The sequence below is a fragment of the Thermobia domestica genome, chromosome 14, assembly GCF_964235325.1.
Source record: "Thermobia domestica chromosome 14, izTheDome1.hap1.1, whole genome shotgun sequence".
Lineage (NCBI taxonomy): Eukaryota > Metazoa > Arthropoda > Insecta > Zygentoma > Lepismatidae > Thermobia > Thermobia domestica.
This window is the reverse complement of record NC_137467.1, coordinates 76309859-76332321: the sequence shown is the minus strand read 5'-3', so window position 1 is coordinate 76332321 and position 22463 is coordinate 76309859. Positions and strand designations below refer to the sequence as shown.

At 31.8% G+C, this 22463-nt stretch overlaps 1 protein-coding gene across 1 annotated transcript in view; it reads left to right on the top strand.

Moving 5' to 3' along the window:
- Positions 1-22463, top strand: part of LOC145669878 (nose resistant to fluoxetine protein 6-like) — a 57972-nt gene that overhangs the window by 5799 nt on the left and 29710 nt on the right. Inside the window, exons 2-5 of the mRNA XM_081738224.1 lie at positions 3032-3246; positions 7562-7662; positions 14808-15001; positions 16967-17127. Coding sequence (XP_081594350.1) covers positions 3032-3246; positions 7562-7662; positions 14808-15001; positions 16967-17127 — 671 coding nt within the window. The remainder of the gene's footprint in view (positions 1-3031; positions 3247-7561; positions 7663-14807; positions 15002-16966; positions 17128-22463) is intronic.

The window sequence follows — 22463 nt, the reverse complement described above, 5'->3', positions numbered from 1 at the left end:
TTTGGCAGGGAGGGTGGGATGTTCACTGACAAGACTTTCCAGTTTTTCATTAATATATTAGTGTACAATTAACAAAAAAAAAAGGCTTATATTTCTCAAACTAAGTGGGGGAGGGGGTCAAGTGATGAGTCTTGGGTATGTCGACGGTGTGGTCCCGAAATTAAAGTGCAGTCTTCGCAATGAAAGAACCCAAGTTCACTTCAATCGGAAAAAAAGAAGAAAAAAGACATAGGTCATTCCAATTTGAAGACGATGTTGCGCTCTTTTTTTTTTTTTTTTTTAATTCGGTATTTTGCACCACGAATACACTCCAAGAAGGCAGACAATTAGCCAGTCATATTGTAAATGAATTCTCGAATGATTGCTTTAAAAGTTTTGGCGTAAGAGCCTGACCTTCTGGCGTTAAACCCTACGTCACGATAACGCTCCTGATCGCAGTACATTTTCTACCACCGAACATTTGGCTAAATTCGAAGTTTTTGTACCATCTCAACCCTATGTCTCCAGATATGGACCTTACCGACTTCTAACTGTTTCTAAAGAGGCACGATGGCTCAGTGGTAGAGCCTTTCCCTCTGGTCGTGGAGTTCCTTGGGGTACTCTTGTTTCCTTCCACGTCTTCATTCTACCAATTATTCTATCATCATTCACTTGCTTTAATTATCCGCCACCTCTATCCTAAAGGGTATAATCGTGGGACGTTAAACTTGAAGATTTCGTTTCATATCTGTTTCCAAAATTAGAAGTGCTATTTATAGGGAAGAGGTTCGGAATGATAGAAGTGACTCAAGTAAATGAGGACAATATTCTTAAGGTTCTCAAGAAGGAGGATTTCCTATAGCTCATCCACAAGTGAAAACATCGATGAGTCGCTCTATTCAGTCAGTAGGGAATTACTTCCAAGGAGATACATCCCACATAGCAGAACATGCCGCGATCTGCGATGTGATCGCAGAAAATTTCCCGTGCCTGTGCAGAAAAATTGCCAGAGGAAAAAAAAAAATAGCCAACAGAAAAGTATAAAAACATGCTTTCTATGTATAGATGTCTTAAATGCATGGACGACCCGCATAAATATAATTTGAACTGTTATTTATTTATTTATTTATTTATTTTTTTACGTCGCGTATTTTTAACAAGTGTTTCTTCTGCTGGAACTGATACCGGAGATTTCCGAGGCAAACACTCTGGTGCAGTAATGGTAATGATGTTTTATTTGAATATTCCATTCTCTGAGGCCATATGTGAAATCTGGGGTTCAGTGGTTACTAATGTGGTGGGTGATGGAGAAAAGGCCAGCATTAAAGGATGGACTTACGTGTTAGTGATGATATGTAAACAACAGACAAGCTTACATACCATATCCTAAATGGACCCCCATCAGGAAAAAAAAAAAAAAAAAGAAAAGAAAATGTTATCTTCCTGTTACTGAGACCCCGCCACAAGTGTTTATGGCGGCCGTGGCAATGTAGCTTTTGTAATTACTGGCAATATATTAAAAGAATAATTATATGGTATATGGTATAATTAGGATGAATAAAACTTCCCTTTGTAGAACATAGAACCACACAGTAAATACACGAGTATTAAGCTTTACAACAAACTTCCCCAAAATATAAAGACTCAAGACTGTTGCTAAATTCAAAAGGAACTCCAGGAATACTTATTACAACACTGCTTTCACTCGGCAGAGAAATACATGAATTGCTAACTACATTAGAACTTACATGATCTACTACAGTAACTTGCAACCTAATCAGTGTCATCATTTTGTTTTTAGCATTAGTGAAATATGTAATGGCTTCTATATACACTGCAAGTATTAAATACTTACTCTAACTTTATTTCTAATAATGATATCACGAAAAACTGTAGGGTATAATTATTAGCCTAATCTCTGCAATTTACATTATTTTTGTTCTTTTTTACTTTTGCATTTGTCTATAAATGACACGTCCACTTCAGATTCATTGTAATACAATGCAAAATGGATTAGAAAAGGACGAAAATAAACAATACAACACAATGGTGACGGTAGGGATATGCCGAAAAGAAAGAAAAAAGATCATAAGATCGTTAAAAGAAGGAATATATTGATATTTTAGTAAATACTAATAATGAGAGAAGATGTCTCTTGTTCCTTAACACGAGTTTGTTCTTTCTTGGCTGACATTTTATCTTATTTTTACGGTATATTCCTAGTGTAAGCTTGAAACCTTGTAGTGACAACTTTGAAATGAATTTACTTTGATATTAGAGTTCTGTATCTAATTTCAGACGAAATGAATGTTAATAATAAAAGCCTAACATTTTCCTGAAGCATCCGAGTAAGAACCAATCGTAAACAGTTTCAACAATAAATCCTCGTCACTGTTAGTCACTATTTTAGAAACGAACGTTTCGAAGATCTAAAAAAATATTCCTAGTAAAAATAATGATTGATTTGACAAATAATTTTTTTTTAGGTGTCCTTGATTTCTAACTAAAGTTGCCCTTCTATTGTCAGTACCTACACTTCAACATCGACAGATTATTCGTCTGTAGTCTAAAACACTAACTTATTCCACACTATTTTAGATCTGAGTGCCGTAACGACTCTATATAACTGTTACAACCGCTTGTAAAACAATTACAACTGAAACCTTATGGTTGATAGTTATTTAGAAAAAAAAATAAATAAAAAAAAATAACATGTCGAAGGATGCCAGCTGTGAAGCAATTCCTAATTTTCCCATGTTGAAAAATATTAAAATTCTGATTTTAATCTTATTCCAAGCCAATCAATTATGCTTCTATGCACGAACACACTAAATCATTCCATACCATATTTTCGGAAAACGTATTTGTAATGTTGTGTTGTACGTCTTGTGAAATATTTAAAACTGTTCCTTTATAGCTGATGACTATTTTGACAGATTTTTGATTTGATGTTTCAGGCAAGTATTTATTACTATTAATAGTATTCATCACATTGTTTCATTAAGTAAAATGAATATTCCTAATAAATGAAAGAAATCATTTTCCTTTTTAGTCGAGGCAAATTTATTCCAAGGAACGGAGAAATAAACTGCATTCGGCGTTCTGCATTCCTTCTTCGTGTACTCCAGACGACCTAGAGATTGCTCTCAGACATGGGATGAAGGAAATTGGTGAAAAATTAGGACTGGACTTTGATGTTGGTGTAAATAGTAAATTGTGCCAAGTGCAGAAACAACATGTTTACTCAAAACAAGATATTATAATATGGTAGGTATTTCAAAAGAGCTTTACAATTACTATTAGTGAATATATTTAGAGACTAACAGTCATTGAAGTAGAAATTTTCATAAGATCTTAGCAATTATTATTAAGTATAATATTCAGTAGTATTATTTAAGTGTATCTTAGGGAAAGCAAGTATCGTAGATAAGCTAAGAGTCGTCGACAAAACAAACAGCTCAAATTAGCAGAACAAAGTTGGTGTTTCCAAAATTCACACACGCAAATAATGTGAACGTTTGTATTCTAATAGCAATAATAATAATTTGTTTATTAGGGAGCAAACAGCATTTACAATCACATGTGCAGCTGGGTAAGTATATGATACATGCAATACATATTCAGTACATGCAATAGAATGTATCCAGTAATAGGTAAATTATAATTGCAACATATAAGCTGTATATGCAGTCGATATCATAAAATTTAACATACAACAAACTTATAAATGATTTTATACTTGGATAAAATATAACATATCGTAACTAAAAAAAGGGGTGATGACGAGAAAAGTAATTCATATAATTAAACAAAACTCATATTAATTAAGATAAAAGATGAGTATGTAGAATCTGATCATGCAACTAAAATAAAAATCTTAAATCTACAAGAAAAAGAAAACACGAAAGGAAAAAAGATGAAAGAGATGGTTAAAATCCAGAACTAACAACCCTTACAAAAAAAAAGAAAAAGAAAAAAAGAAAAGAAAACTCATATGACACCACTCTAAATTAAATAGATAACGCTAAAGGTTCTTTAATAACGGAATAAGTTCTATTCGAACTTTTAACAAATTTAGTATGGAAAATATCTAGAATAGAATAAAATTTATTTTTAGTATCAATGGTTTTATAAATAGATAATTTTGCAGTAGAACCTTTAAAGGCAAAAGGAACAAAATTTCTAGTTTTTTGGGGGAACAAAAGCATCAATAAAAAACCTTCACGAAGAATATTATGAAAAAAATTAAGATAAAAAATATATCACCTATCGCATAAAAGATAATAGATGTAGTTCTTAGACAAATTCACATCTTTGAAATCTCGGAACTTCATCGTAATCGAACTAGGATGTTATTCTGAATACACTCAATAGTATTTACAAAATATTTGGCTTTATTGTTTCAAATCACCATACTACATTCCAAATGAGAACGCACATTGTACATGTAGGGAATTTTGCAAATATCAATATTGAAAAATTACGGTAAAGCTATTTTAACATTGCTAATTTTTTCCTAGCATTAGATGTGATTACCTATAAATGTTTTTGAAATAATAATTTGTTATCTAATATTATTCCGAGATCTTTAACATAATTTCCAATTCAATTTCCTGGTTACTTATTATATATGAGAAAAAAGATAAGTTTTTCTGGAAAAAGTTATACCTTGAGCTTTGACAATTCTCAACGGTAGAAAATTATTCTCTGACCATTTGGCTAATATATCAGTTTTCTTGCAATATAACTTGATCTTGAACAATATTAATTTCATTAAAGATTTTAATGTCATCAGCATACATAAAATATTTTCAGGTTCACTTATCAGGTAAATCATTTATATAAAGTAGAAACACCAAGAGTCCCAGGTTAAAACCTTGAGGTACTCCAGATGTTATGTTATAAGTAGACGAACTATAGCCATTATATCTAACTCTAGAGTATCTATTTCTTAAATATGAATCTAGCCATTTTGACAATTTGTACTTGTGCAGCTTACTTATTACTAAATGATGAAGCAGTTTATCCAATGCTTTTGCAAGATCACAGTAAATAACATCAGTTTGACCACCAGATCGAATAACAAAATAAATTTTGCATAGAACTTGCCAAGTTTGTAATAACTTAGTTATCATTTATAAACCTATTATGTTGATTAATATGCAACTGATCACAAATAGTTGTAGATTTTTTTAAAAAAATTTTAAGAATAACATTTATTATAGAAATAGGCCTATGATCATTGATACTAACACCATTTAGTCTTGGGTGTGGGTGTTATGACTACTACCTTCGAAGCCTCAGGATAAATGTTTACATTTAAGCTTCAATTAAACAAAGATGTTAACACCAGTAAAATTACTTCGGTCACTCCTTTTATTATGAAAACAGGTATTATTCCATCTATATCAGATGCTGATTTGATCTTTAAGGATTTAATGGCATATCTTACATCTTTAGTTGTGATCAAATGAGGTTTCCTCCCACAGAAGGTTTCCGGTAATGTCAAATAATTATTTGCATTAACAGTAAATGGAAATGTCTGATAAACTAATGTAAAGTAATCAGCTAATAAGTTTGCCAACAACCCACAATAGGAATCAGGGAATAATTTTTAACAATTCCACGTGAAACTTCGCTATTACTCTTAGGTTTCCAAATTTTCTCGGGATTACTATTTAGTTGATTTTCTATTTTGCTCTGGTAAAGACGTTTATCATCTTTTAGTTGAATGTTAAAGGCTTTACGGTAACTGACAAATAATAAATACTTTGTATCTTGTATGAGCTAAATTCGTAGCTCTTAATAAAGAAACAGATTTTTTGAATATCAATAAGAATATCTTGATGTTCTAGGACTCCCATTTTGGAACATTATTTACCATAGCTGGTACAATTACTTTATCAAGATCCAAAACCGCTTCATTTATATCTATTTTTAGCAGAATATTCTGCCAATCAGTATTAGCTAGTTGTTGATATATAATTAATATTTTTTTCTGACCAGAGTATGTACTTATTTATCAAAATTAAAACAAGTCGTAACAGTTTCAATAACATAATGTTATCTTCTTCAGACGTTACTTGACGTATATATGTTCACAATGTTAAATCATTATTGATATGTAATTTTAATTCTATTTTAATTTTAATAAATAAGTACATACTATGGTCAGAAAAATATTAATTATTTAAACAACAATTCCAGAGTCAAGATGGAAGACGTTGTTGATATAATGTATAATAAACACCTTTAGCAAATTGAAAACGTTCAGGGAATTTATTCGCTTTACAACCCTTAGGTAAAAATGCAATAGTTTTAATCGGATGATGAAAAGAATCAGAGTGCATTATATACTGATTAGTCTTTCTTGACACTGAGATAGCGTTGATGATAAAATCATCAAGAGGGGACACAGAAAGTTCAACACACAGGTTAGAATTATCCATAGAAAGAAGATAATAACTGAAACTTTATTTTTGAGTAATAATGTATTCTTGGAAGCCTATCATTATTTAACCAATCAATTTGGGATATATTAAAGTCTCCGAACATCAATATATCATTCTCAAGATTCAACCTGCTGGAAATGTGGTTCAGGTAATCCAAAAATCTAAAGAAAAAAGTTGGGTGAAAATAAACACATGATATCAAAAGATTCTTCACAGAATTGGATTTTAGTTCAATCTACAGACGACTTATAAGTTCGAGATAAAGATTCACCAGAATGTTTCTTCTTATTGCTATCAGAGATCCACCATCTCTTTGACATGACTCTTCATTATATAATCTGTCGGCTCTGAAACAGATATATGTATCTAGGAAATAATCATAGTCTTTAAGAATGTTGTACAATCAGGCTTCTGCTACCGCAATTGTGTCATATTCACAGTCAGAAACAGAAGATTCACTACTTTTAGTTCTTAGTCCACGAATATCAAATTTTAAGGTTGATATTCATCATGCCTAATAGGAGAATAATGATTATTAATAACTTCACCATGATTCCGCAATTTACCATAGAAAGATCCAATGAGAATACCTGCAGACTACATTTTAGGATCCTTAATTCGTGAGAAATCTGATTCGTTCACCTCTACATGAAATTAATAAGAATTATGTTTAGTAATTTTAATAATTATTTTTTTATTGTTTAATTGTTTATTAAAAGAAAAATGAAACAATACAATAAAGTATACCAAAAATAAAATATATATATATATATGTATAATAATTTAAGAATTGTGTATTTAATAATAATAATAATAATAATATTTAAAGGAGAAACTTGAAAATTTCTTTAAGTTGTAGAAGTAAAATTCAGGTAGATTTCTTAAATGGATTAAATGGGATTAAACTAGATTAAACTATAGAAACATTTTAAATATTTCTTGCTGGTTACGTTCGTTCTAATGAATATTATGTGTCAGAAGAGAAACCAATTTATTCAGATAGGCAACTAAAAAATTGATTTGGGGATTTTTTAAGTTTCACTTCAAAAGTCGTATCTATTTAAATATAAGTAAGTAACATTTTAGTTTATTGTTATCATGTTAATAATATTTTAATGGTTTTATTTTAGTTTGATCGTTGGAGTTGTCATCATTCTATTGATAGCCAGTACTGGCTATGATATTTTGTACTTCAGGCTACAAGATACAAGCGAGAATAATAGACCTCAAAGTAAGTAATTCGATGTTTTTCTTATCAATTCAGTTATTATAGTCATATTCACAGAAACATATTCGATAATTATGACTATGAAACAACAGTCAATGATTTATCATTTGCAATAGTAAGTTTCAATGATAAAATAGAAACTTATGCACTAGTAAAACCCGAAACTTAGTACATAGAACTCTCTTCGTACAGGTCTAATTTTACTGGCATACATTTTATTCCCGCAAGACCAATATATTAGAACCATTCTTCTTTCTCGAAAAATATTATTTATCCTTGCAATGTGATATAAGAATTGTATTTAAAATGAATATTTCTTTACTTCCCTCTTTGAAATAATACAATTTGCTAATCGTAACTTTAATATTGCGTATGGAAAACTCAGTTGGATGTTGGACTTGAATAGTAATGTACGTACATCTGTGCCGGTTCCCAGAAACCAAATATTAACCCTTCTATCAACAGAATGAACTAATCTTAACTTAGATATCAATTCAATATCATGAAAAATTAGGATCTTCTTTCTTTACAGTGAACATAGCTCCCTTTACTATTTCTTAATCAATATTCTTTAGTGTATATCTACTAAGATCACACAGCCTTCTTTTTCTTGTTATTCAATACCCACAATGGGTAGTACTAACTACGATAGATGCTTTAGAGCTTATTTCGAGCATGTCACTGAAATTGTCTTTCACAGAAATTGTTTTTATATAGTTAATTAAGTTCACTACTTCAGTATATACTGTAACCAAAATGGCAAGGACGAACCAAATTTTCTGATTCGATACAAAAATTGCCAACACTACATAGTGTTAAAATACATATTTGTTGTTTATAAACAACACATAAAATAAATTCACATCAAAATAAAATTTGTCAAAACCTAAAATGTTCCTGGATACAAAGTTGATTTTAACATTGATAAAGAATTCAGCTGGTCATTCAGGCGCCATCTTTTGGAATAATTTCATTCCCTTTTCACTCTTTCTATGAGTTGCAGCTGACTGCCGATAATTCAAAGAATTGACTCCCACTCAGCCTTCATATATTTAAACACAAAAACATTTGACAGTTCATTTTATTTGAACACCTATATGGGGTTGTTTTAAAGTCGCTGATACATGATACACACACACACACACACACACACATATATATATATATATATATATATATATATATATATATATATATATATATATTCGACTACATAAGTGTTTTAATTTTATAAAATTATGTTGTCTTATTTTCTTATGGCAGTAGATGTGTTCTCATACACTGTTCACCTATTACCTGATTGTATCATAAATAAATTATTCAGTTATTGTTTGATCAATGTTTTAAATAACATAAGGTTATAGTATAATACCTAAGGTCACCATTTATAAACAAGATTTCCCCCCACATTTTTCAGTGTTAATTAGAATGAAATTCTTCATATTATTAATAATTGTTTATCTATTATTTTAGTTATAATATAAGTAACTAAGTAGTATTATTATCAGAGTAAGGTCTTCATCACCATTAGTTTCGTTTAGAAACATGTTTCCTTAGTCTTTTAGAAGATTTTTCTTTCTTGCTTTATAAAGGTAGGTTTATCTTGTTTTTAAGTAAATCTTGATTATGTATGACAATAGTTTTCATTATTGTGTTAAAAGTAATCTATGATACGATGAATTATGGTAGAATTAAATGAATAAATAATAAATTTTAAAAGATTGTGTAAAATTGCTAAAAATCACACAATACTAAATCCACACAATTCTTTATGCCATCTTGAACCTCCACTCAGTCTTCATACGCATTTAAGTACAGAAATATCTCACAGTCTTCTCAAGTAGATCTATTCATATAACATATCTGGCCTAAACCATAATTACTGTTTTCATAATCATCCAACATGTGATAATGACTTTACTGTTAAATTACAAGTTTCTTTCATTAGTGGTGAATAAAATAATAGTGATATAACGACGATAATACAAGCATGGTAATAATCTGCCCTAGCGGAATATACGATTACAAACTCTCTTTTTGGAAATGCCAAAAAAAATTTTTCCTGCCCATTGATGTTGCGGAAAAAGAATGCATTATGGGGTCTCCGCAGCACATTGAAATGAAAATACGCAAGGATGACAACTGCACTTCATTATAGCGATAAATTCTTTTCCGTAATATAAAGTGCTTCTGCAAAAAGGCATCAAACAAGTACATTTAAATGTAGAGGACACGTTTATTAGGACTTCATTTTCACCAAAGTGAAAACAGAATACAGCTGGACAACAACGAACTGATTGATTACCGGTTTTACATACATTCGTGTTGGCAGAAACTATGTATTTTTATATGTACCAATATGATGAGCAGCAAAAGTTTTTTGCATTGATTTTCCTACTTGATTTAATAGGATTTATATTCAATCTATATATATAAAATAACTTTCCTAAAAAAAATCACCCACAGTTACTAATTGTCAACGTTTCTGAAAGGATATGCGAAGAGAAAGACAATAATGTTATGCTGAAACGTTCATAATTAGGTAATTTTGGCTGCTTTTGGGATGTCTTCTTAATGAATATTGCATTGATATTTGAATGGTTGGATTACAAGTTAGCTCCCCTTTCAGCTATGTGAAACGTGGATCTACAGCTTAACGTGGGATCCGAACAGTGGCGGATCTACCCCGGGGCCGGGGATGCTTTGGCCTTTAAGTTTTTTGGGTGGCAAAAATAGTTTAACCTATTACTGATATAGTTTTCAAAGTGTAACTAAACTCACGATACATCTATTATAGTCTGGATTCTGGCTGCCCCCCCCCCCCAGTTTTTACCTTCTAGATCCGCCACTGGACCCGAACCACATGAGTTCCCACCGGGAATCGAATCCAGGTTTCACATCCTTAACACGTGTATGAAATATGCATTGGTGTTCTTGTCTCGTACATAGCTTATGGTCAAATGTATGTTTAAAAGAAGGAAAATATTGCGTTTTATATTTAGTTTCAGTTTTACCTGAGGCAAGAAATAGCTAGTAGTTGTGACCGGTCGATCCCAAATTTAGCTGAATACTAGTAGACGTATCTTTTATATTCCACAGTTAATGGCATGTTCTACATAGTTTGGTAACACAGTCTATCCTAAGAGCAGAACAAACTAAGAAAGGATCTTTTTCTGACTAGATTTTTTGTACCTTTTCTTATTCGTTCATTCATTTATTTATTTCGTTTTTTAATCATACATATTGCGCGATTACATGCGTATGAATAAGACTCGCCAAAGGTACAAAGATATAAAACATACATGACAAATACATAACGATTGAATTAAACTATACATCTACAATATAAAAGCAACACAAAAAATATGTTTTCAATATTATCAATAGACAAATTCATTCACACATCTAAAAATTCATTTACGGAATAAAAGCAATGCTTCAACAGATTTGATTTCATTAACCTCTTGAATTCTCCTTTTTGTTCTGTCCTTCGAATATATTGAGAAAGTTTAGTATATAATATGGTAACCATAAAAATCGGATTCCTTTCATATAACTTTGTGCAGTGTTGTTTGCTATGGATTTTATCCTTACGCCTGGTTGGTGTGTTAAATAAGTCAATGTTGTTTTTAACAAAGAGCAACATTCGAAATATGTAAAATGAGGGTAAGGCACTGTTTTAAGTTTCTTAAATATTGGCCTACATGTGTCGTTTATTTTGGCCCCTGCTATAGTTCTTAAACCCCTTTTTTGAATCACGAACAACATATTACTTTTTCGGGAATTTCCCCAAAAGAGTATGCCATATGTAAATAACAACTAAAAGAGCCCGAAATATATATTACGAATCGTGTCTAGCTGTAAAGATGTTTGATTGATTTAAATGCATAGAGCGTTTTATTGAGCTTTTGGACCAGTGAAAAATATGTGAGTTTTCCAGGAGAGATTGTGATTTAGCCAGAGTCCCAAAAATTTTATAATAATTCAACATTATATCAATTTCTACCAACTGCCTATTTTGAATGTGATGGAAATTTAGAGCTCTAGATTTGTTTGTGTTTTAGTTTGTTTTGGGAAAACCAATTTTCTAAACTTCGAGTTCTCTCGTCAATTTGTTCTACATATGTATTGCCACAGTTATGAGCTTAGTAAAATCAGTTACACTTTACCTCTGATTCTGAAAATTTAGGTAAACCACTTCTGTAGTCAACATATTTTAATTGCAATTTTGAGTGGTGGAAAGATTCTACAGAATCGTTACATCAAAATCCTTGAGAACATGCTTTACTATCGCTACATTGATTATATAAATAGTACATATGTTAAAGAAAACAAAGTTTTAATGATTGTATTTGTTATTTAGATTGTTTCATTAAAAGCTACTTACAGTGTTGTAAAATTTAAAGAAATTATTATCACTCATTTAATATTAGTTTGTCTTTCTTCTCAACACTTTTTTTTTTTTTTTTTTTTTTATCACGATAATGAAATAACAAAGAAAAATAAATTTAAAGAAAACTTAATAGGAAACTCAACGATTTTATTCAGGTTTTTATTAAACAGAACATTTCGGTTACAATGAAAGCTATAACTTGCCAAAAGAAGTCAAGACAGTGCCCGAAGGCTTTCGGTAACAGGATACCAAGCTGTCACTTTCTGAGAATTTAAACATTTTCTGAGAATTAAATAATATTTCTAAGAATATTAATAGTTTAATGTTGAAATCACTCGTGTATACTCCAAAATTTTACACTGCACGAAGCATTATTCAGACACGTTAGTAAGTATGTTGCTTAAAGTCGGTCTTTCTCGGTGTGTTTTACACAAGCATCCCACTCTGCGCGTGTCACTTTATGTAGTTAGTCATGAATTAATTTTTCGACGTCCGAAATCTTAGAAGTACTGTTTTGTTCTCAACTTCTTGTTTAATTTGAGCCGACATCAGCTCAGTACCATTATATTGACAATGATATGGAGCAAGCCTAATGATGTCATACTCTCTTTCGTTGTTAAGTTGCTCAAGTTTGTATATTTACGGTCAGCTCAGTATTCGTTTCAGATGAGGAATAGTAATTGCCGTTCTGGTCTAACCATATCTTGCTTTTTAGTCGGATCATTTGGAATTTTATTTACATGAATAGAACGATATGGGGCATTATATAAAGTATTTATACTTCCCTCTTCCAAATTATTTTTTCAAATGTTGATAAACCAATTGCGAACGAAGCTGAGTTCATTTTTTTTAAATACTCACCAATTGTCTTTGATCTAAATACTCACTGTTTTAGCAAACTTGACGTGACAAATAATGAGTCTACCTCCTTTTCCTATAGTTCTGTATTTTGATTCGTCCATTTCTAGATGAATCCTGTCAAATGTACTGTAACTACTGTATGATTTTGATTAACCCTCGTCTCGTTGAAGTAAAAGATAGGCCCAGTATCCTCTGATACTCTAATGTGGATTTTACACAGAAAGTGCAACTTAGCCTCCACGATGTCTTTCACGTTCCATGCAAAATTTTCTTTCATCGTGAGTTTTTCTATAACAGAATTCTAATTGTTTTAACAATCTTTTCGTAGAGGAAATGAAACCATTGTATAATATCTTATTTCTAAGTTCATGCAGTATTTTTTTCCACTGTGTAAAATTCGCCTTTATAACAGAAATAGAAAACTGTACGACAGAAAACGCTATTTTCAAAGTCGTCTAGGTTTGTGACTCTTTTAGGTGTATTTATTATTTATTTGCTTTCTAAGCGAGAATAATAATTTTAGGACACCCTGTTCACTTGCTTTTTCACTTTCCTACATATGCGTTGAACAGTCGATACACTTACAGAACATGCCTTGGCCGTCACTTCTTGTCATTTAGAAAAGTCTACATTTTTTCTACCTTCATACTTTTTTTTATTATTATTATTAGAAAGAATATACACTGAACACCCATATCACTTTTCTACAATATCCACTCGAATGACCATTATCACTTGCGCTGGGCTTACTAAGTGGCATTTTATTTTCTAAATACAGCAATAATACGCATACACACACCCTGAATTCAAATGTTAAACTAAACAAAGTTCCTTGTTCTTTCTATGCCATTGAAAGGCAGAATGTTCGTTATAAACATGGTTTGTAAAAATTAAAACACTGCTGAACAAGACTGCACTTATTTAATAAAAATACATTTACAAGTAAAGTTTCGATCTTTTAGCCAAGATCCTCATCAGACGTTGACTAGAAGATCGAAACGTCACGTGTAAATATGTTTTTATTAAATAAGTGCAGTCTTCTTCAGCAGTGCTTTTGTTTTTCTGATTTTATTTGCAAGACGTATGACTATGATTGTGTGTCAGTTTAAACATGGTTTGTTCACTCGAGTTTGGTTTATACGTAAAACACAGATGAGAGAACGAAACAAGCGCTTCGTACGAAGAAGATGGAAGAATAAACACTGTAGATTAATTGTTATATGAAGAAATAAACTTATAATGAAATATAAACCATTGGAAGTAGATTTTTTTTGGTCCTCTGTGTTGAGAACAGATTTTCTTTTCTCCTAAAGATACAAACGTTCTATGGCAAAAAACTTTACCGACAGCAAATAACATTTCTCCCAAGCATCGAGTGAAGCAGACAGTTTTAGACAACGTCAACCAACTTGCATTGGATATTATGAAGAAAACACGCTTAAACGTCAGGAGATTTGAAGCGAACTGTTATAAAGTTTTGACACGACTTAAATGATTGGTCAACTAGACTTCATACACCTATATAACTTCTTATAGCAGAGATAAGCGAGTAATAAACTAAATCCTACATAATATGTAACTGCCTACAACAAGTTGTCCTGCAAATTCTAATGAACTTTCGAGGAATGAAGATGGCAGCAAAGAGCACCGAAAATTCGTTTTTTTTTCCTCCAGACAAAATAGAATTTCTCATAAAATTATTTGCGTCCACTGTAATATCACAAAATAAATTTTATCTACTTCAATTTATGAAATAGGAAGACTTTATTTTTTTAAACATTTGCAGATGTAAATTTACTACTTTCTTTTTTACTTTATAAGAAATAAAATCATTTTGTTTATCTTTTTTTGTTTTCAAATTACTAATATTACGACATTTTTGAAAATATTACAGGTAAAAAGGAGAAATTATTAGTTTCATTCTCAATGATTGCAAACGCTGAAAAATTATTTAATGTCAACGTTACGCAAAGAGATTTAGCAGGCATTCATGGAATACGTTTATGGACTATGCTGCTTATTATTTTGGGCCACAGATTCATGTTTTCCCTAGGATCTCCTGCTTTAAATCCAGAATTAATAGAAAGGGTAAGTTTCAATAAACAATCTCAATAGTCGAAGTGAGATAGTATTCATAGACTTACTATACTGGTTCTGCTTAGTTAAAATTACATAACAGTTCACACAGTCATTGAAGAAAGAACATCACAACGATACGTATACATACACAACATGTTTGGTTGATGGGATTAGGGTTGAGCGAACCCTATCAGCATTGAGGCTATGTACTTAGACCTGCAGCTTAATGAGGAATCAAAATCACATGGGAATCGAACCCAAATCTCTCCAGTCGAAGACAACTGCGTAACTATATAGCCACGAGGGAGCTCACATAGTATATTTATGTAAGCTGAAGTTAAAGGAAACATTAATTCTGTTTTTGTAATACCTTCTTTTCTCGTATATGAATGGTGCCTAAACAATAATAAGAAGGCTAGAGAGAGAATCTTATAGTTTTTTAAAGACTATAAAATAATAGCATCCCTCCTTATACATATCCAATGGTCTTATGTATGTTAATAACAAATAAATAAATAAAAATATGTATATTTTGTAATCTGTTCAATCACACGAGACGAAGCAAAAAGGAAATAAGTATTCCTTACGTTAAATTTAGTAAATTGAAAAAGACTAGTATGAAATTATCTAAAATATTTGTATAAAATTATCTAACTTGCGGGTATTTAGAATACAGGAATGAAAATTGCAACTTCTGGAAGTTACTGCAAGAATTGACTAATTGATAATTATGTTTAGAGTATTATGAAATTTTAAGAATACATTTTCTTTTATTTTTTAAATTAGAGTAGGAAGTACTAAGAAAGTATATCTGATTACATTTGTCATTTTATATTATGTAACACTGATCACGTATTAAGTATGTATTAACTACATACATTGTACCAGGTAGTTACGATCAGCATTAATACATACGCCAATTTAAAACTTGTCATTGCTTAACGATAATAAATAATTCTTACTGATATCTTGACACTGGCACGCCTAAGTAAAATCTTAAGAAAACATACCACCACTGTTTATTTTTCTTCACTTCAAACAGTAAGGTAATACACATTCATGTAGTAGACACAAAATAGCAAATTACTGGCGTTTATTCTCAAGTGTTCTTTTTAATGTTGATTTAAAATTCACTTCTTTTATATATATAAATAATACAACTTCACAAATAGAAGTTCACAAAGTTTCTTATGTGCAGATTGGGCAAAATTTTTTAAATCATTTAAAATAGTGAAAGGAAATACCGTTTATTTCATTGCAAATTAAATTTGGTACAGATGTTTGAGTATATAAACGCAAAACTAAAACCAACTGTCTAAATTAAGTAGAGTAAATCGGATGGCAATAAAGCGATATATTTTTTAGCTTGGTAGGCGTGAAACTTCAAGAAGTTTGACTAATGTTCTTTAAATGAAACTTAAATTATGTTGTGTTGAAAATGTTATTATAGAAAATTGACTATTTTCATTTAAATCTTGATTTTAAGACCATTTTGAATTTAACAAATTTGTATATTTTAACATTCTGACAAGGGTCTTAACCTGCTCAGTTGACAATTATATTATATTCATCATTATAAATTAATTTAAATCTACTGTACCGGAAATCTACTAAATAATCTTTATTGATATTTTGACACTGGCACACCTGAGTAAAATCTTTAAAGTACATACCACTAGTTTTTTCTTTTTTCTTTCTTTCTTCACTTCAAACAGTAAAGTAATACATATTCATGTAGTAGACACAAAAAGATACCGGATTATATATATTGATATTTTATAAATCTACGTACTATACAGGGTTATATATCGATATTCTGCCCAAGAATTATTCGGAGCACTCAAAATATAGCTATATTATTATTATGTAAATATCAAATATTTATCTTAGATTTATTACATAATTCAACGATAAACGACTGAACTTTATTATATAACTAAATAAGTTTTGTCCCTTTTTCCTTTTTCTGTTTAGGAAACAGTGAAGCTTCAAAATATGGTCTTCCTGAATGGTCCTTTGATAGTGGATACATTTTTTATATTGAGTGGATTTTTAGTTTGTTATCTCATGCTGCAAGAATTAGACAAAAAGCAGAAAGTGAATGTTCCATTGATGTATTTGTATCGCTTTATAAGGTAAGTTCATTTCAGCCCGTGGATCGGGATAGAATACGACATGAGATAACCACATGCTTGAAAATTAATTAAAGCAAACTAATACTGCATTACAAAAAGTAAATAAATCTCAGATTCCATTGCGTAGAAGAATTACTATGTAGACCATCATATCTCTTTAGGCAAGTATTTATGTACTGGTCAATGTAAACAACTTTTATCGGAATATGACAAAAAAGTAATGTATTTACAAGGATTAAAGAACATCTGAGGGACTCTAAAGACTAAGAGCTTGAGATATCAGGATTATCTAAACATTTGTCTACCTTCAAGCACATAATTCATAGTATAGTTGCTCCATAAGATTTCCTCACAAATTGAGAACTCCACTTATGAATTTTACTTTATTAGAATTAGGGAGTCAGTACTTAATCTTAGTCAACACTTATTGAATAAAAGTTGAAATCATATTATTAAGCTATGTAATGCAACAAAAAAGTCACTAACTCTAGTTGGTTCGTGAATACTCTTTAATATTTCATATTGAACTAGAAGACTATTTCAGCAATTTTCATAATTGCAAGAGATGTAGTAATTGGCTAGTCTGAATTAGAATGACGAGTTGATTTGTATTTACGTTTAAAGAAAAAATATCTTTCCTGAATAGTTTACCAGTATAATTTTCAAGAAATGTTTGGGTTTTTGGAAATTTTTGCAGTGACTTTAAAAAGTTCTTAAGTCAAAGATATTAGAGACGTAATATATCAATATCCATCCGATTTATTACTCAAAAGGCGATGCCCACTTTGATTAAGATACCAGCATTTCATGAGGTACTGAAATCATAAGGATTCTAAGAATCAAAATACGCAAAGGTACATGGGATTTATTTATTTTTCACTCTAATAATTCGTATTACGCAAAATATAAAACTATATCCATTGCGACTCTGGAACTTATTACATAAATAAATAACACTTTCTGACCAGAGCTTAATACATTTATTTAAGAAAACTAAAATAAAATATTCAAGTTTCAATAACTTAACATTGTCTTCATTGAAACTGTAACATTTTGTTTTAATTTTGATAAATAAATATATTAAGCTCGCTGGTCGGAAAATGTTTATTTATTAAAAAAAAAAAAAAAAAAAAATGAAAACTTCAACTTATAATACTGCATTAGGTTTTATGTACGATCTTAAGATACTTTAGTATACTGTAAAGTTATAGAAACCAATCGTAATGTTAGGTAGATCTGAGCCCGTATTTGACATCAACAGCGCCCTGAACACACTATGAGCAACCGTTCTCTCCCATCGTGACCATTCACCTCAACAACATCGGCTCAGAAGGCATTTCTTCCATAACCCCTTGTAAGAGATTTTTCATTAGCCATCACAACCTATGGATCCGCCGTGTCTCGGACTGGCAGATTGCAACCGTAAATAACAATAGTAATTGTTAATATCATGAAATAAACTTGTATTATTCACGTAGTGATCGCATGAATATAGATTTCATTTTTTTTTTCACGGTATCACGGACCTCCTTCTCACGAAAGCAGTAAGTGATAGTGGAAAGGTTGGTGAAAGTGATAGGAGGGGCGAACTGATCAGTATCCTACTATGATTAATCATACACTTGTCACTCGTGTATACCCTGGCCGGCAAACGATGATTTCTGACAGCTCAGCTCCCGAGGACGACTGAGGAGTGCGGTATTGCCATGTGCTTCTCGCGCAAGGGGAGAATTGTCTGCTTCCTCGTTGAGGGTGAGTGAAAGTTTGGCAATGTGCGGTGGTTACCATGGAGACGCGACAGGTTCTGAGCCTAAGGTTGGTTGACCTGCTGTCTTCTGCTCGCTCGCCGTGACCTTGTGCAAAGCTGTCAGAAATCATCGTTCACCGGCCAGGGTATAGCTGCCCTCACTGTAGCTACGCACAGAACTAAGATTCACCATTCCTCGCTCTCGCTGCTGGTAAGAGTACATTGTTGTGAATCATATAGAAACAATTACAATTTATAAGGGGCACATTTTTCGTATTTATCATTTTAATTCCAATTTAGTTATGCTTTTGTCCTGTCGTGCCTCCGCAACAATTTTTATAGAGGTAGTTGGTACGTACTTCAAACGTGCCCATAGTCAAACTGCATCTATAAAAATTGTTTCGGAAGTACCCTAGGATTGTGAAACTTGGATATTCAGATAGGGCACATACTAGTTCCTAAGTGAATTCTTGACCCGACTACGGTAGGTCCCATAGTTTTGGAACTATGGACCTCTAAAGTTGATTTTTTCATGTTTTCGGCAGCCTATAACTCCGAAAGGAAGCATTTGTGCACCCAGATTGGTCTATACTTTTTGTCTTATCTTGGTGTCAGGAATCACCTCCCAAACGTTGTCGGTGTTGTTTTGAAACACGCTGTATATGTTCCTCCTTCGTTGTATACATTACTACACAGAAAATATTTGATGAGTACTTTCCTTAGTTCGTGTGTACTAAATAAATTGCTGAAACCATATTTACAGTAGTATTCTTCAGATGCACCATTACAGTTGTCTAATATTTTCGATTCGATTCTGGACGACAATTCGATTTTAGGTAACGGTTATGTAGACTATTTCATGTTATAACAAGCCAATACTAGGTAATTCTTTCGGTCAAGACAAAGACGGATTTTAGTAATACACCGTGTACAAGTAGAACAACTGTACTGTTACTCTTTTAATATAGCATATATATACGTACTTAAAATGTAATAATAATAATAATAATAATAATAATAATAATAATAATAATAATAATAATAATCGTTGAAATAACAAACTCAATTTGCACGCAGATTGATATTGATATTGTTTTTTTTCTTTTTTCCTTTCTTTCTCTTTAATTGAATGTTCAAAGCAAATTATAAATGTTTTCGCCTGTTATTGAAAGGAAAGAAAACTACAAAACATTTCTTCACATGTAATTCACATTCATCTCAAGGTCAACTAGTAAGTTCGGCCAGTTTTACTTTCATTAATACACTTACTGTGATGTAACTGGCATACGACGCGGATAACACCCTTTGGTCACTTGTTCACTTCCTTAAAACTGGTTTCATTTTCTCACACGTGTTTAAGTTCCCATACAGGATTTTAGCAAACGAAATTGCATATATATGAATCCTTGACCTTCGAGAATTACAAATATATCTAGAAGAACTTCTATGTACCAACCAGTGATGGTCTTACCTTGACACGATTGATTCGGCGAGTCATTACAATCTTTGAAAAAATGAAATAGTGTTCTATTTAGCTATTCTTTTCTCATCAAATACTCATTGCATAAAATCGACCATTCTCATGTTAAAATTTTAGCCACTGACACAACCGATTGCCCTACATTGTGATTTCCAATAGTGACTCAAACGTCTTACTCCCCAGCACAACACTTCCCTTCAGACGTTGCGTGGAGTTCGGGAGTGGAAAGTACTAACGTCATTATCATCGTAATAATGCCATGCTGAAGTGCAGCTCTTGCAATTCTGCAATTCGGATAATGTCACAAAATCTTCTACACAGTGTTGCCAGTGATTCTAGTCCTTACCAGAAGACAATTACTGGTGAGATTATCATTAAGTCACTAACCATAAATGTAGCCATTCTAGTTTATTTGATGTTTTGTAAATAAATACAAGTACCATCGGATTCCCTTAAATATAGATCGCGTTGAATTTAATATTCTTCGCATATATATATATATATATATATATATATATATATATATATATATATATATATATATATCTGTCAACACTCCTGAAAGAATTGTTCAAAAAACTGGTTGAATTAGGTAGTACGTATTATCAGTGAAATTATATTAGGAGTGGAAGGTAAGTGTGTGTGTCCTAAGGGAATTTTTGCTGGGCAACGAAATATTTGTATCAGACTACACTGTTAAATTAAGGTTAACAATTTCTGCCGTGTAACGAATAATTTTCGGAAATTTCGGATGAAGCTTTGAATAACTCATGACTTTCTTCACTATACGACTGGATGAAACAACTAATTCTTCAGAGTCAACTGAAAGTGAAATTTGACTCACGTTTAGCATTAAAACTATGTATATATCAAACTCCCTCTATAAAAAATGTTGCGTGAGTACCGCAGGATTCTGAAACATGTATTTTTGGATAGTGCACATATTAGTTCCTAAGTGAAGTCTTGACCCGACTACGGTAGGTCCCATAGTTTTGGAGCTATGGACTTTTAAAGTTCATTTTTCCGTGTTTTCGACAGCCTATAACTCCGAAAGGGAGCATTTGTGCACCCAGGTTGGTCTATACTTTTTGTCTTATCTTGGTGTCAGGAATCACCTCCCAAACGTTGTCGGTGTTGTTTTGAAACCCCCTGTATATATTCGGGGTGAGCAGACTGTAAAAGGTTAAGAAATCGTGTTTGATATTGGGTTGTGAAATTAATGCAGGTTTTTAATTCAATCACAAGCTCAAACTACCACAGTGCTGAACGGAATTAATAGAAATAAAAGCATCCATTATCAAACCATTTCAGTCTACGAGAATTTCAACCATATAAAAATTTGAGATTCTGGAGTAGATATATTCTTCGAAGGCATCCTGGGTACTCTCTTGTTTGTTGAAGTTGTTGAAGACATGTCAGTTTAAGAAATGTCCAGATGCTAGAAAAGGTGGGAGTCCGTGGGTGAGCATCGTGGAAAGAGAGCGTTTCATATCACAATGTATGTAACCTTTGTATCATCATTTATTCACATTGTTATTGTGAAACATGATCAGACTATTCCTGTTGACAAATGGCCGAAATAGACGTTTCAGTTTTTGATGTATTTTGTCAATATTCTGGATTTTCGAAAGTCATGAATTTTCCACGACTGAGTAAGATATTGTGGAACAACACACCTACGAATATTGTCACGATCACCATAAATGTCTCTGATTGCAACATCAGCTCTGGAAAAGTTTGAGGAGTGGAAGCGCGATTTAATCATTGGTAGTACGTATTGATTGCCGCTCGTATAAGACTCATTTTTCCTCGCATGTAGGAGTGTGTTCGAGAATTGGATCGTTTTCATGGCGCAAGAGCAGCAGCAGCGTAGAGTAGAATTTAAAACACGGACATTTGTAATCGTGATCAATTTGTGTAATATCCATTTTTCCATCTTTTTTCAACTATCCATAGTTTCTCAAAATGCATTGCTACGGTAATAAACAACGCCGAATTTCTGTGCAACCTTTCGTATCGTTTCCACGGATTTGCTTCACTTATGACCTACCTTCGATTCGCAGTCGCCAACATTAAAATGACGTTCGTCACCTTCTTTCTTCCAAACAT